This window comes from Thermobia domestica, chromosome 11, assembly GCF_964235325.1.
Source record: "Thermobia domestica chromosome 11, izTheDome1.hap1.1, whole genome shotgun sequence".
Classification (NCBI taxonomy): domain Eukaryota; kingdom Metazoa; phylum Arthropoda; class Insecta; order Zygentoma; family Lepismatidae; genus Thermobia; species Thermobia domestica.
The window spans coordinates 185,217,306-185,232,954 of NC_137464.1; the positions used below are offsets into that span (position 1 = coordinate 185,217,306).

The window sequence follows — 15,649 nt, forward strand, 5'->3', positions numbered from 1 at the left end:
TTTCTAAATTCCGGATTTTTCCATAATCCGGATTTTTGTGAATTCAGATTTTTTCCGAAATCCGGAGTGAAATTTCTGATTGTGGAAAATAAATTTTCAGAATCCGGAATCCGGAAAAGTTTGGCCATCCCTACTCATGACACTTGAACTCCGAAGTTCAATTCTGAAAAATTTCAATTTGAGGGTTATGCCATCCACATCCAAGAGGTCCATCTCAAAGAAGCTATGTGTGAGTTGACTTCTTTGGTGCAATGATACCTGCGAAAAAAGTACCGTAGTTTTGACTACAAATAAAAAAAAGAAAAGTAGAAAATAGAATTTGCGTAGTGAAAGATTACAGTTTAAATTCATTCACATTTTAATACAGTAAAATGTACAATCTGTTTCTCTTTTGAATATTGCAGTATAACAGAACTTCTAAAACATTTTATGCTTGGGCATAATGTACGAAAGGGAAGAAGTAGAGGGCTGTTTTGAAAAAAAATCCTAAAAAATCTAGTTTTATAATTTAGTTTGTTACTAGCAGATTGCCCTTTCTTCGCACGGGAAGAATACATTTCATTTTTTACATAAAGGGCAAGGCGGTGAATTTAGATTTAAACATCATCGAGTATGTCATTGTTTATCTCAACGACCCCGAAAACTATGGATTCGACACTAATATCTCCCTCTTCTCCTTCCCTAAGTTCCACCGTCAAAGTGAGAAGATAAAAAGCATTCTAGGCGCGAACTTCATTTATGTTCAAAATTTGATATATATATATATACACATCTACTAGCATATATTACCCGTTTCGCTGGGTTGAAATAAACAATTTAAATGCACACTGATATTGCACATTTTGGATCATTTTAATGTATGTCATTCCTCCTCGTCTCCCAAGTGTCAGAGCTGAAAATGGACTTAAACACCATCACAAGTGTCACTGTTCATTTCGTCGACCGCAAGAACTATAGATTCAATAGTAGTATCTGTTATTTTTGACAATTTATATATATATATATATATATATATATATATATATATATATATATATATATATATATATATATATATATATATATATATATATATATATGTATATATATGTATATATATTTCCCCCAGCCCCATGTTCGCAGGCCATGGCGTCGAAAGTGTCACCGTTCATCTCAGCGCCTCAGAAAATGTGGATTCATCACTAATATCGATTATTTTCGATGATTTTTAAATATCTCTTTCTCCCCGTCCTGCAAGTTGTGAGTTTGAATTTGGATCTAAACGGGATCGAAAGTACCACTGTTCATATAAGGTATCCAGAAAACTATAAATTCTACACTGATAGTGGCAATTTTCGATCATTTTTATATATATCTTTCTTCCCCTCCCCCAAGTGGCAGGGTTGATTTTAGATTTAAACCGGATCGAAAATGTCACTGTTCATCTGAATGATCCGAAAACTATGGATTAGACACTAATATTGGTCATTTTCGATCATTATTATATATAGCTCCCCCTCCCCCTCCCTCCTTGCTGCTACATACGGCATCAGAAATCACTGTTAATCTCAGCCACTCCTAAAACTATGGATTCGACACTAACATTAGTCATTTTCAATCATTTTTAAGTGTTTATCCACCTTTCCTACGTTATACCCTCCCCCTCCCCAACTATCAGAGCTGAACTTGGATTCAAAACAGCATCAGAAGTGTCACTGTTTCTCTTATCGACCCCGAAAACTATTGATTAAACACTAATATCCGTTATTTTTGATCATTTTGAAATATCTCTTCCCTCTCCCTTCCCTATCTTGCATCGTTCAACTGAATAGTCTAAAGCAATCCCTGTTCCTAAACTCATTCATGTTGAACATTTGATTGAGATCGGTAGGGAGGTTCAAGAGTGATGAAGTCACAAAGGCAGTCATTTTTATTTTATTTTTTAAAATATATCTCCACCTCCTCCTCCGCTACGTTGGCTAGTCAAGAAACGATAAAAGAAAATTCCCAAGGCCCGAAACTCATATATGTTAAGCATTTCATCGAGATTTGTTGGGTGGTTCAAAAGTTATTAGATTTTATTAGTTTTTATTTATACGTCGCCTCCCCCTCCCCTTGAATCTACCGTTAAAGTGAAATTGCAGATATGTTTTCAGATCCGAACCTCGTGTATCTTGAAAATGTGATTGAGATCGGTCGGATAGTTCAAGAGTTATTAAGTTACAAATATAGTCACTTTCAGTCGTATATAAATTGAATTTTATATATCTCCTCCCTCCCCTTCCCCTAGGTTGCACCGTAAAAGTGAAATGACGAAACCATTCCAGGGCCGAACCCTATCTATGTTGAAAGTTTGATCAAGATCGGTCTGGTGGTTCAAGAGTTATTAAGTTTAATTTATTTTTATATATTTCTCCCCTCCCCCTCCCCTAAGTTCTACCGTTAAAGTGATATGATAAAAAGCACTACTGGTCCGAACCTTATCTATGTTGATATTTTTAAAGATCGGTCGGGTCGTTTAATCATGATGAAATCACAAAGACAGCAACTTTTCTTTTTTCTTTTTCTTTTTTTCTTTCTTTCTTTTCTTTTTCTTTCTTTTTTTTACATATATCTTCCCTTTCCCCCTCGACTTCGTTGCACTGTAAAAGTGAAATGAAGAAAATATCCCAGGTCCGAACCTTATCTATGTTCAAACTTTGATCGAGATCGGTCGTGTTGTTCAAGAGTTATTAAGTTTGATATATTTTTATAGATTTCTCCCCTCCCCTCCCTCAACCTTAAGTTCTACAGTTAAAGTGATATGATAAAAAAAAAAACACCTCATACCTGAACCTCATCTACGTTGAAAATTTCGTTAAGATCGGTCGAGTGGTTTAAACGTGGTGAAGTCAGAAATACAGTCACTTTTATTTTTACTTTTTCACTTATATCTCCCCTTTCCCCTGTCATTCTTTGCTTTGTAAAAGTGATATGAAGAAAATATCCCAGGCCCGAACATTATCTATGTTGAAAGTTTGATCGACATCGGGCAGGTGGTTCAAGAGTTATTAAGTTTTATTTATTTACATATAATTCCCCTCCTCCTCTCCCCCAAACCTAAAATCTACTGTCAAAATAAAATGATAGAACACTTCCCAGGTTTGAACTTCATATATGTTAAAAATTTGATTGAGATCGATCGGGTGGTTCAAGAGTTATTATTTCACAAACATAGTCACTTTTATTTTTATATTTATTGATTTTTATATATTTCCCCCTCCACCCCCTCCCCTACATTGCTCCTTCAAAATAAAAATGATAAAAATTATCCCAGTCCTAAACCTCATCTACATGGAAAATTTGATCAAGATCGGTGTGGTGGTTCAAGAGTTATTAAATGTTATCTAGTTTTTTCTGTCCTTTCCTCCCCCAACCCTAAGTTCTACTGTGAAAGTATATAGCTAAAAGCACTCCCAGGCCAGAACGCATCTACGTTGAAAATTTGGTAAAGATCTGTCGGGCGGTTCAAGAATTAAGAATCACAAACATAGTCACTTTCAATTTACATATATATATATATATATATATATATATATATATATATATATATATATATATATATATAGTATGGCCCACCCTATGTATATATATAGGGTGGGCCATAAACCCCTTACCACCCCTTGCAAAATCCGTGTTCGTGGAAAATAGTGAACAACAACCATGTAGTAACATAGTAGGCCGAGGGCGAAGTCGGGTTGTGATGGTGACCAACATGGCGGCTATCTTGAAAGCCGCCATCTTGAATTCACGTCAATATTTTAAAATGGGAACATCGTCATGCGTCACATCATTTTAGGCTAGAATTGAAAGACAAACACAATGATGAAATCGGTTTGTTGATATCTTAATGTGTTCAAAAGTTACAGGCATTTCAACTTGCTAATTTTACCTGTCACGCATGGCGGAGCATGTGCTGTACGTGGCCGCCATCCCGAGTTATGCACAAGGTAAGTCGTTCAACCCAATTGTCCATGACCCTCAAAGAGTTTCTGGTGAAATATCGGCACAGGCTTCAAATATACGTTCTTCCAGGTGTTCAAGATCCCGGATCTTTTCGGCGTATACCTTTGCCCTCAGATGACCCCACAGATAAAATTCCAAGGGCGTCATCTCTGGTGATCGAGCAGGCCATTCAATGGGACCACGGCGCCCAATCCAACGTCCAGGAAATGGTTCATCCAGATAGGTACGGACTGGTAATCCGTAATGCGGAGGAGCACCATCCTGCTGGAAAAAGAGCGGAAATGTGGCGTCCTCGGACAATATGGAAGAGAGGATGAGATCCCGCAGCATATCCAAATACCGTTCAGCAGTGAGGGTACCAGGAATGATGAATGGACGAATTAATTTGGTGCTTCATAGACCACACCACACGATTAATTTGCCTGTACCTACCATTTTGCAAGGGCCAACCCACTGAGGATTTTGTCGGGGACCAATAGCGACAGTTTTGCTTATTCACTTCCCCAGTGACATTAGAGATTGGCCTCATCGGAAAATAAAATCTGTGTGTGGAATATGGGATCCGTTTGCAACTGTGCAAGGGCCCAATCGCAAAATTCCACACGACGATCAGGGTCATCTTCAAACAGATGATGTTGAAGTTGCAATTTGTACGGATGCCACTTGCCTTTCTGTAAGATACGTCTGATGGATGTACGACTGACACCACATTCCATAGACACACGACGGGTACTGCGGTGTGGTGATGTAGCAAATGCTGCTAGCACTGCTACTGATGTGGTTTCATCTGTTTCGGTCGTGGGTCTTCCACACCTGGGTTTATCTGCTATGGAACCAGTATCCATGAACTTCCGGAAGACTTGGGTGACATTAACATGGGACACAGAATGTCGATTAGGGTGCCTGGCATTGAATTCAGCTGCTACAGCCCTTGCACTCCTTCCTCCCCATGCCCTGATCAACTCTATCCTCTCTGCTGTCGTTAGCGGCATAACTATTCACTTGCAACAACAGAAAAAGTACGGTAAAATTAGCAATTTGAAATGCCTGTAACTTTTGAACACATTAAGATATCAACAAACCGATTTCACAATTGTGTTTGTCTTTAAATTCTAGCCTAAAATGATGTGACGCATGACCATGTTCCCATTTAAAAATCTTGACGTGAATTCAAGATGGCCGCCATCTTGGTCACCATCACAATCCGACTTCTCCCTCGGCCTACTATGTTACTACATGGTTGTTGTTCACTATTTTCCACGAACACGGACTTTACAAGGGGTGGTAAGGGACTTATGGCCCATCCTATATATATATATATATATATATATATATATTAATTGTTAGGAGTGTTTTACTTGCGTGTAAATACTACTACTACTACTACTACTACTACTAATAATAATAATAATAATAATAATAATAATAATAATAATAATAATAATAATAATAATAATATGAATACCATGGCCCCGCGTAGCGTAGTCGCTAACGCTGTCGCTGGGTTCATTCCAGGTGGGGACACTAGGTCGAAAAATTGTAAAAAGCTTTTTCAGGCTAGCCATCCTGAATGGGATTCTCCTGGGCTTTCCGCATTCACACCAGACGAATACCGGGGTCGTACGTAACGTACAGGTCTCAGGTCGCTCCATTTCTTCTCCAATCTTTCTTACATCTCTTTCCCTGGATAGTGTGCTCGCCGAGGGACGTCGTCTCTCAAACATGATGGGTTAATATGGCCATAGATGCCGATAGCCCAGAAATCTAAATCCTAAATCCTGAATAAGGCATACGGTCAAAAGTATCATTAACTATTGCATTATTACCTGAAGGATAGAATGTTTAGTCTACATTACTTATTTGCATTGGCGTATTTAGGGGTGCCTTCCGGGCTTAAGCCCACCCCCCACCCCCGAAATCTTACTTCGTATAGTAAAGTAAATGAAATATCTTGCAAAATTTTCACATTTCCAGGCAATGCCTCCCCGAAGGTTAGCAAAGCCCCTCCCGAAACAAAATCGTAAATACGCCACTGCTTATTTGTGTCCAGTTGCTCTGGTCGAGTAGGGGAACAGCAACAGCTGGAAGTCTTGTTTTGTCAACAATATCATATGTAATATTTACGCTGTTGTTACTTCTAACGTATATTTCTATATGTATGACTCAAGCTATCAACGAATAAAGGAAATGAATTATTTTGTCAGGAGATGTTAATAAATATCCCGTCAGTTCACTATTTTAGAGAGTATTGCTGAAGAGAAACTTGTACTGAAGAGAGACTATACTTGTACTGAAGACAGACAAGAATTTCAATTCAAATGGGAAAGAAATCGCAAAAGTCTAAGATTATGTCTGAGCAGAGGAAAATTGATTTTTCTGCCAAACCAATAGCGGTTGAGTTGAGAAAATTTGCATGAGCACTTGTTGAACAAAACTAAATGATGATAAGAATATAATATTCAGCTTCAATCAGAGCAATTGCTTGTCAGTTGATAATATCAATAATATTTTTAGAACCATAATATATGTACACAAGAGGAAAGTATGTTGTTGTGCGACGTATTTAGGCTACAACTGCCATGTAGATTCCAAAGATCGTCGTCAAAAGTTTATCACTTCAACAGTTATCTACTTATGATCTGAGACAAATATGTCCCTATCTAAATATGAGATTTTTTGAACGAATTATCGTAAGCATTTCTATCTATGGTAAGTTTTCTCAAACATTTTTATTCTTCTACAGTGTGTTTGGAGTTACAATGTTTGTGCATGCTATTAGCCGGGTTCTTTTTATATGTAACAAATCCACAAGTAGCAGAATACATATATATATATATATATATATATATATATATATATATATATATATATATATATATATATCAAAGAATTATATTAAAAGTCATCAAAGAGCAATTTTATTTATATGAAATAACTTACTGTAAGTACCCGGACACACCAAGAAAGAAAATTATTCAGTATTTATTTTCATATATAGCCAACTTCAACCTCATTGAAGTACTGTTTCTGTAACTTTAACATCCAACAAATGAAAATTGACAGAATTTAAATGATCCAGTACAATTTTAGAAGAGTTTTAACTTTGAAGAAATTGTCGTGGAGGGATTACAAAGACTGCGTCCGCTGAGTGCTTTGATTGACCATAATTTAATGCAGATTATTACATAAATATTTAACTATCTGAAATCATACTATATTCTGCTTTCACCTTTACCAATGCATTATTAATATTATTTTTTATTAAACCAATGGATTAAAAAGCATTCTCAAAATCAACCACTTTTCAATTTTCATGTAGTAAGGCAATCTAATCAGTACTGTTACCTAAGTCATTTCTTGATGTATATATCTAAGTTCACTACCTTGTATTTTAAGTTGGGACACGTCTATCTCACTATACGCTGAGTCGATACTCTAATTAATGTGCCTTTACCAAAAATCAAATTCTAGACCATTTTACAGAAAGGTTTATACATTAGTAAAGTTAACGAACCATGATTATGTCGTGTAGGCTAAAGAAGACGGTGATGATGATGAAATTAAGAAAGTGAGAGGAAGAGGGAGAATTCAGAGGAAATCCACGCACACAGTGTTTGTCGAACATAAAGTCCACTTGGCGCGAGCTGGGATCGAACCACGGACCCCAGCACGATAAGTGAACTCTCTAGGAAATCTTAGTTGCAAGAAAGTTCACCATGTCAGTTTAAGACATTTTGAAATTTTAATAAAAAGAATGGATTATATTATATTGTAAATTAAATAATGAAATATCTAATCTCATAGCACCCCAGAAATCATTAGATAAAATCGAACAAGTAAACTATCCTTACTGAAATTTTGTGAGGAAAACTAAATCTACTTTATGTTCATAAGTTGTTTATAAAAACCTAATAATTATAGTCATTGAAGAAAAAAGAAAACGCATTATTACTGGTTTACATTCTCCAGTAAAGTAGAAATATATTTTCGACTTTAAAGTTAGTAGGGCAATGCAAGCCGACGCAAAATGAATACAAAAGCAGAGTTTTTAACTTCAATCATCAACGGTTGTGTTATTATCAAAACCTGTCATAATGTGCTGAATCTGAAACATGTAGTACTCTATATCAGACTGACAACTAAAGTTATTCTTGAAAACCCTGTTACACTGTGCCAGAGGCTGAGAAACCTTCGTTCCGTCTGCATGTCGTCAAAATTGCAGTAGTAACTACTTACATATCTGTATAATCTTCTCTGTGGTGCAATGTCATGAGATGATAAATATTAAGTAATTGCTTTTAATAATTTTTAAAGCATCACACAGGTAAGGTACGCATGTTCCATTTACCTAAACTTGATAACTGTCAGAAGTTGAACACATGTTCATGTAATATTTAGTTTTATACTAAGATTAATTCACGGTATCAATTTCCAGAGTATTGAAGATTCCACATTAAATATGTTCTATATTAATTTAACCTGTAAAAAATAATGGTTTTAATATGTACTTCAGTTACTAAGTGGAATGAGGCCACAGTCATTCAACTGCAATAATTGCATAACCATTGCTATTCTACCGGTTTACAGCAATTTTTAAAACCAAGTCGATTGCAAGCATAGTGTATAGATTTAATTTACGTAGGCCCATATGTTTGTTAAAAGAAACATTAATTTACTTAATGACATTTAGGGTTAAAATTGCAAATTTTCAAATAAACAAAACATATAACAAACTAAAATTGTGATGTTTTGTACGCAAACCAGCATTTGATTTACTCGTTAATTTTCTTTCTAAATTGATAAAAACAAACGAGTTTGATTCGCTTTTAAATAATTTGATTCATTGTGGTTTCATTATACGTTTCCCATCTCTGCAGAAACTAACGCAGGTTGGTCGACTACCAGTATTTTTTTTCTTTTTTTTTAGCGTAAACATGTATTTTTGAAGACTTGACGGACAGGTAGTGGCATAGAATAAACAATGTACTAATTTATTTATCAAAATATAATTAAAGGATTAGAAGAAACGTAGTGTTTCAGTAAACACATCATGTCGGAAACCAGACAGAGAGAACGTTGATTCGAATATAACTAACTGCTTTTTATTAACAACCATTCATGGAATTAAGCACTGGTTATAAAATATTGTTTCTGTATATTTGCAAGTGAAGGGAGGACACGTGTGAGTAATATGGAATTTATTTATTCTGCAGATACGTTACAGGCATATACAGAGACAGTTACAATTTCTAAACCGTACAACACCTTTACACTATTTAACTCAGCATGTCGACTACCACCACCATGCAGTGTGCATATTAGAGGGTCACGTGTCAGGGATACTACCTTTGACAAAATGTATCCACCTAGGGAAGAAAATTTTCATTCCTGGTAGAGATTTTTCCGTTCTAGATTTTATTTCGAATGATGATGAACATCCACATTGCCTCTCACTGGTAATACATACAGTTCTTGTAATTTTTGTGTTGTTATTATTTTGAATAAATCTGAACTAGTTTCCAATTAAAATTATTCTACTTTGCTGTGATAGGTATATTACATATCTTTGTCCATGTAACAGTTGTAATATCTTACTTTATTTTTCTTCTGAAAGATCTAGCAAACCAATTACTTTTTTTATTTAAATGCTGACACTTATTTATTCTGACATATCAAAACCAAACTCTTCAAATTATAACTTCCCGTGTATCTAAATCAGTGGCGGCTAATGTAAGTGTTGCAGCGTTGCGCAATGACCAAAGTATTTCAAGAAATAAATATTATTATTAATAGCAGTAAAGAACAGAAAAATACTTTTTAATACTTGCATATATACACTTTAAATAACTTATTTTTTACTTCTGTAACTGTCCGTTCCGTTAATCCATTTTAAAAAGCGAAAAATAATCCGTCATAGAGTCTCTAATTTACATTGTGTTGCAGCGAGCATGCAACGACCAGATTCCTTCAGCGCGGGAATTGGAGCAAATGTTAAGTCTCCTTTTCCCTATCTCAGAAGTTAAAGGGACTGGTCGTTGCAGTGGTTCTGCAACACAGCACGATTTCCAGTGAACGAAAAGGTTTTTTACGCTAAATAAGATTTCTGAATTTTCTTTCACTAGCAATTAACAAATGGAATTTGTTTTTATGCATTCATATTTTTAAATTACGGGACCATACTGAATCAAATCAATATAATGACAATTAAAAAAGTGATTGTAAAATTACAAAATAAGAAAGAAAATATCTAGTAGAGGAGAAAACAAATGAAAGTAGACCCACATTTACAAGTTAATTCTTAGCTTATATTGATAATGAAGGCTTCTTCTACAGTAATTTGTGAATCAAATATTAATAAGTCAGTATGTAGAATCGCTCCCCCCCCCCCTCCTCTGTGGATAGTATTTTAGTATAAACATATTTCTTTTATAAAATAAGTATATTTTGATGGGGAACTCCACGTTGAATTTGGGACTAATTAGCAATGCTCAGGGGCGTAGCCACGAGGTGGTCCACCGGGTCCGGACCTCCCAAAAATTTCGAAACTTGACTAACATTTGTAGACTTTCTTAATAAACTATACTTTTCTAACACAGAAACGATTGATGTAGGCTAAATATTTTATTTTACGCCTCATCATGTACTCTTCTTTTCTTATAAAAATAATCGTTCTATCATTTTTTCTAAAAATATAGGTGACAGTAAGTAAGAATTACTTATCGTCTTTTCGGGTGCAGTATAAGACAGGTTCCATATTATGTAGACGTATTAGACCTCCCTCAAATACTTTGGACCCCTCCCAGTTAACATTTCTGGGTGTAGAACTGGCAGTGCTGTTTGTTTTGATGTTCTTTGATTTTTTTGGCTTCTGTTACATGCTGATCCTTCATCTGGCGGGTTTCGAGGTTTCCTTTCCATAACATATCACATTGGTAGGCATTGTTTCGCCTCATGTGGAAGTATATTTTGTTCATCGTGCATTGCGTAACAAGCAAGGCGGATGATTTGGAATGTAGTTTTTTTCTTTTACGCACGTGTGTGTGTGTTGATGTATGAATATGTGACATTTGGAATTCATATACCAGTACCTATTTTGTATCACCTGTTTTGGTTTTTAATTATTAGGTTTAATTTTATTGTGTGTGCTTTAATTCTGTAAATAACCTACAAATTCTGAATGAATTGTATACCATGACTTCTGTAAATAACTTACAAAAAACATTGACCAGCTTTCAACTGAGGAAAAATTTGCAATTAAGGCTTAGACAAAACAAGCAAAGGGCAATTCAGGAGAGTGTTCGAAAAAAAAATCCAGTTTAAATTTACAGGATATCTTATGCAGTAGTGTTGTTTGCACCAGATACATTTCCTCAATTTATTTTAAATTTTCCTGGATAAACTGTGAATAAAGTGTGTTCAATGTACATTTTTTTTAATAACACTAATCTCTGCTACGAACTTTCTTCAGTCAACGCTGAAGAGGAATTCGGATCACTGTCAAGGACTGAGTTTGCTCGAATGAATCGTTCGCAATAATCTAGAAAAAATATTTAGTAAATCTACAAAGCTTTGAAATTAATATTAACAGTACCTATGGCGTCAGCAAAAGACGAAAAGTTTTTTTCCACATGAGAAAGAATTGACACTTTCAAGGAATTGAATGTCCAAAGAAAGGTTATCACCATTGGTTATGCTTTCCATCGAAAAAGACCTGACAATAAGAATACCAGAGTTCAACCAGCATGTATTAGACAGATTTGCTCCAATCAAAGAGAGGAGAATGAACTTACTAAGTAATTAAGGTGATTAATCGGATAAAATGTTCTGCATTTTTATTTTTTAAAAACAGAATTTTATTTAATTTAGCATGTCACATAGCATTTGCATATAAAGTTATGCTGATTAGTCAATGAGTCAACTTTATATCTTCTGTCTCTTATCGCTCGTACTGCAACACCCGAAACCACAATCCACCGGCCGCCACTGATCTAAATCGTAGTTGCAGGGTGCTCTTATAAAATTGGTTATCATATTTGTTTTATACAGTTAAACTAACCAACCAGACTTTAAGGTAATCACAGTCGAAGAAAATTCCAGCTGGGCGTAAAATGTCCTTTCTAAAAGACCAGACATTCGTCTGGACGCATATTGTCCCGATTTATCGATTTTCAAAGTTAATTAATATTTTAGTGGTTCATTTTTACAAAGGAGTAACTTACTAAGGAATAATTTCAGCCATTCTTTAAAGGAACTCATTTGTTTGTGAAGAAAACCAACCATTCTAGCCTATATAGTTTTAGTTTCCAATGTTGTTTATGTTCAATAAATTGCAATTGTTTTGGTTTGAATTTGCTGTATGATGATATCCAAAGAATAAGACTTGATTTTAGTAATACTTTTTGTCAGTAATTCTTTAACAATGTTATGCACTCATTTGTGATAAAAAGTTCTATACAGTTTTCTCTCTAAACTTTGTTTATATTAAATAAATTGCAGTTGTATTGGTTTGAATTTGTTGCATATTTATAATGCGTATACATAGTAATGAGCAGTGCGTGGTAAAATAAAAAAAAAAAAAATAAGATGGCGCATTCATTCAGGTTCGTGTTATTGAGCTGATTAATTACGTTGTTTTCAACGACTCGACAGACGTACATATAGTCGTCTCCGGGGGGGGGGGGGGCTTGAACACCGATTGTCCCGTCCCGATCTTTTTTTTTTTTTTTTTTTTTTTTAAGAAAAGTTGGCAGCTCTGGTTAGACCTGTAACAGGAATAATTAAATAGTTCCCATCGAAATCTTAGAATTGTTTCAACAGTAGGAGCATCTGTGTGTGTGTGGCCGTTGTCATGGATCAGAAGAATTGCAGAGCGTGGCAATCCTCTCATTCGGTTTTTTATGGCACGTCACAGATTATTCGATGATTAATAATACACAATTGCTGTAATTGTTTGTCGTGGTTCTATGAATTCCACAAGAATCAGAAGACTGTTTTCGTTGTAAAATACGGTTGCCATGGTTTCGTGAACTGTTAATGTTTGAATTTGTTCACTCTTGGAGAACCCGAGTGCCGATATTACCTTCACTGCTTCTTCTTCTCTCGGTTGGAGTACGATTTCACGTTTCATTTACCATCACTGTATGAGAAAAGAGGTCATCCCCATCTTCGAGCCAGAGAGACAAAAAATTCACGTGCTGCTGTAATTTTCAGCGCTTTATGGGTGTCTGTCAGCATTTTGGACACCCGATTCGCATACAGTTTATAGTGATACAATTTGTCAGTCGCAATTCGATGCACTGTTTTAGCAGATACTTCTGGAAACTCTTTGGCGAGTTTAGTTATTCTGAACGAGAGATGGGAGAGCCCTTTATCATTAACATGTTCCACTGGATTGCCCGTCTGAACATTACACATTCCGCTATGGTTATGAACATTTGAACTCCCTTCCCTAAACTCTCTTCCCCATTTCCTGAGCTTACCTTCACTCATTACTGTGGTACTTAAATGACACACAATTCCCGATGGGTGTCAGCTGCATGCTCTGCATTGGCGGGATCTTGTAAAAGGACAGCCGTTTCACCTTGTTGATACTCGCCCGTAAACAGCTCCACTCGGTTAATTCTATTTTTATTGCAATTATGGAATACTAGGGCACACTCTTGCGTATGCTCAACTTGATCAGTGTCGCTTCAATTTTTGTTTTTTTCTTTACTTCTTTTTAAAGTAGAAATAAAATTTGATCAAAGAAAAAACTTATTGTTATTAATCAGTTTCACAGTTTCGGAATGATGCCCTCAATAGGCGTCCAGATAATGTTTCCAATAAAGGTGCAATGTTATATTGGCCCACCAGAAAAGTTTATTAGCCATATAAGCGTTTGCTTTGATCAGATTTTAGTTTTACTTAATTTACATGTAGTTTCCGAGCTAGAGGGAGCAATACATACATATATGTGCTTCAATGTCAATAGGTTAAAGAGGGATTTCAACCACGGCAAGACATTTGATATTCTGCTATGGAGAATTGAACCCAGGGCTCCTTGCATCAACAACACAGTGGTAAGTCGCTAATCCAGGGTGGGAGAGGTTATTGATAAAGAATAAATATTATTCGGACAATAAGACTGAGAGACGTTATGATCGGGATTAGCTTCATATGTGAAACCACAAATGCAATGTGAGATGCTTCAACAAATTCTCATAACTGTTAGAATTTCCCCAGGTTTAGTATCCAGAGTTGTTGTAATCTTAGATACAAATTGAGTAGAATCTTTCACCGATCAATGCCTCAAATTTCCTTCATTCATTACTGTTGATCCGCACATTACTTATACTAGCACTTACGCTTTTCCATTCGAACGATCCTATCTCTGTTGCAAGCACGGACTAAGACATCCTAGTGGGCATGCCTTCTTCAGTATTCCTCCAAGTTTTCACCTTTTACGTCTTTTACGTACATTGCGTACTCTTATGGCGTCAAGATGATGTGTAGACGGTAGAAGAGCAGTGCAAGGACACAATAATCTACTTACGCTAGGGAATTTGTTTCAATATGGAGGTTTTGAGCTGTATACATTTTAGAATTTTAGATATGATATATAATTTAATACCAGCATTGTCCCAAGCTTTGTCGAACATGGTACATGGCACAAAATATGCATTTTTTTCTTAAAGGTTTACATAGACTATTACTACTTTAATAGCTGACCGGCTGGATAATTAGTAATGAACGGTAAGGAATATTGGCGACACGGTTCTCTGTTAATTCAGAGTTAGTTTATTGCGGGTTTTCGATATGGATGGGAACACCATGAAATTCATGAATATTGATGTTCAACGTATGTCGTATATAGTGCGTAGGTTATTGTCGTTTATTTACAATTCGCAACTATGATGATGACTATAAAAGTAAAATCATAAAACTAGTAAATACTAAAAATCGTCAAACAGCAGTATTACTCTGTATAAGCACAATAAGGGCGACTCTCATGACAATTTGCAGATACCCAACATGATCGTGCATCTATAAACAAAAAAAAAAAAAAAAAAAAAACTGCTCATCATGTCTACAATGATTAACATTTTACAATAGGTTTCTACTTAATTATACTTCAGAAATCACTTTCTGCCTTCTGATTCATAGTAAGCTAAAGTTTTACTTCAACTAGACCTGGTATTTGAATCTGGCAAGTGCAGATGACGTATTTAAGAAGTAGTAAACAGGTTTGTACTAACTTCCCTTGGAACTGAATTGAGACATTCTGTGAACGGCAGAAGATTAACATACTTCATGAAGGCTAAGAATAGAGCTTCAAATTTCTTTTCTCAAAACTCACTTTTTAAGCTCTAAATGATGATGATGATGATGATTCTGACGGAGCAGAGGTGACTCCTACTGGTAGAGCGTTCACCTCTGATGCGCGAGAACCTTGGTTCAATCCCACCTCATGCCAACTGTACTTTGTAGTGATCAAACATCGAATGCGTGGCTTTCCTCGGGGTACTCCCGTTTTCTCCTATTTTATTCATTCTATCATGGCCTTCATTTTTCATTATCACCGTCTTCTTTAGCCTAGGCAGGATAATTACTGAAGAAAAGATTTCATTCCTGAAAAATTTAATTTCTTTTTCTTTGTAGTATATTCCGTGACTCGGCGTAGTGTAGT

General features: G+C 35.6%; 1 protein-coding gene across 1 annotated transcript; it reads right to left on the bottom strand.

Moving 5' to 3' along the window:
* Window positions 1–4,496: 4,496 nt before the first annotated feature.
* On the bottom strand, window positions 4,497–4,976 carry LOC145665382 (uncharacterized). The gene has a single exon (XM_081732684.1). It carries the CDS (start codon window positions 4,974–4,976, stop codon window positions 4,497–4,499), a length of 480 nt encoding a protein of 159 aa, XP_081588810.1.
* Window positions 4,977–15,649: the final 10,673 nt, after the last annotated feature.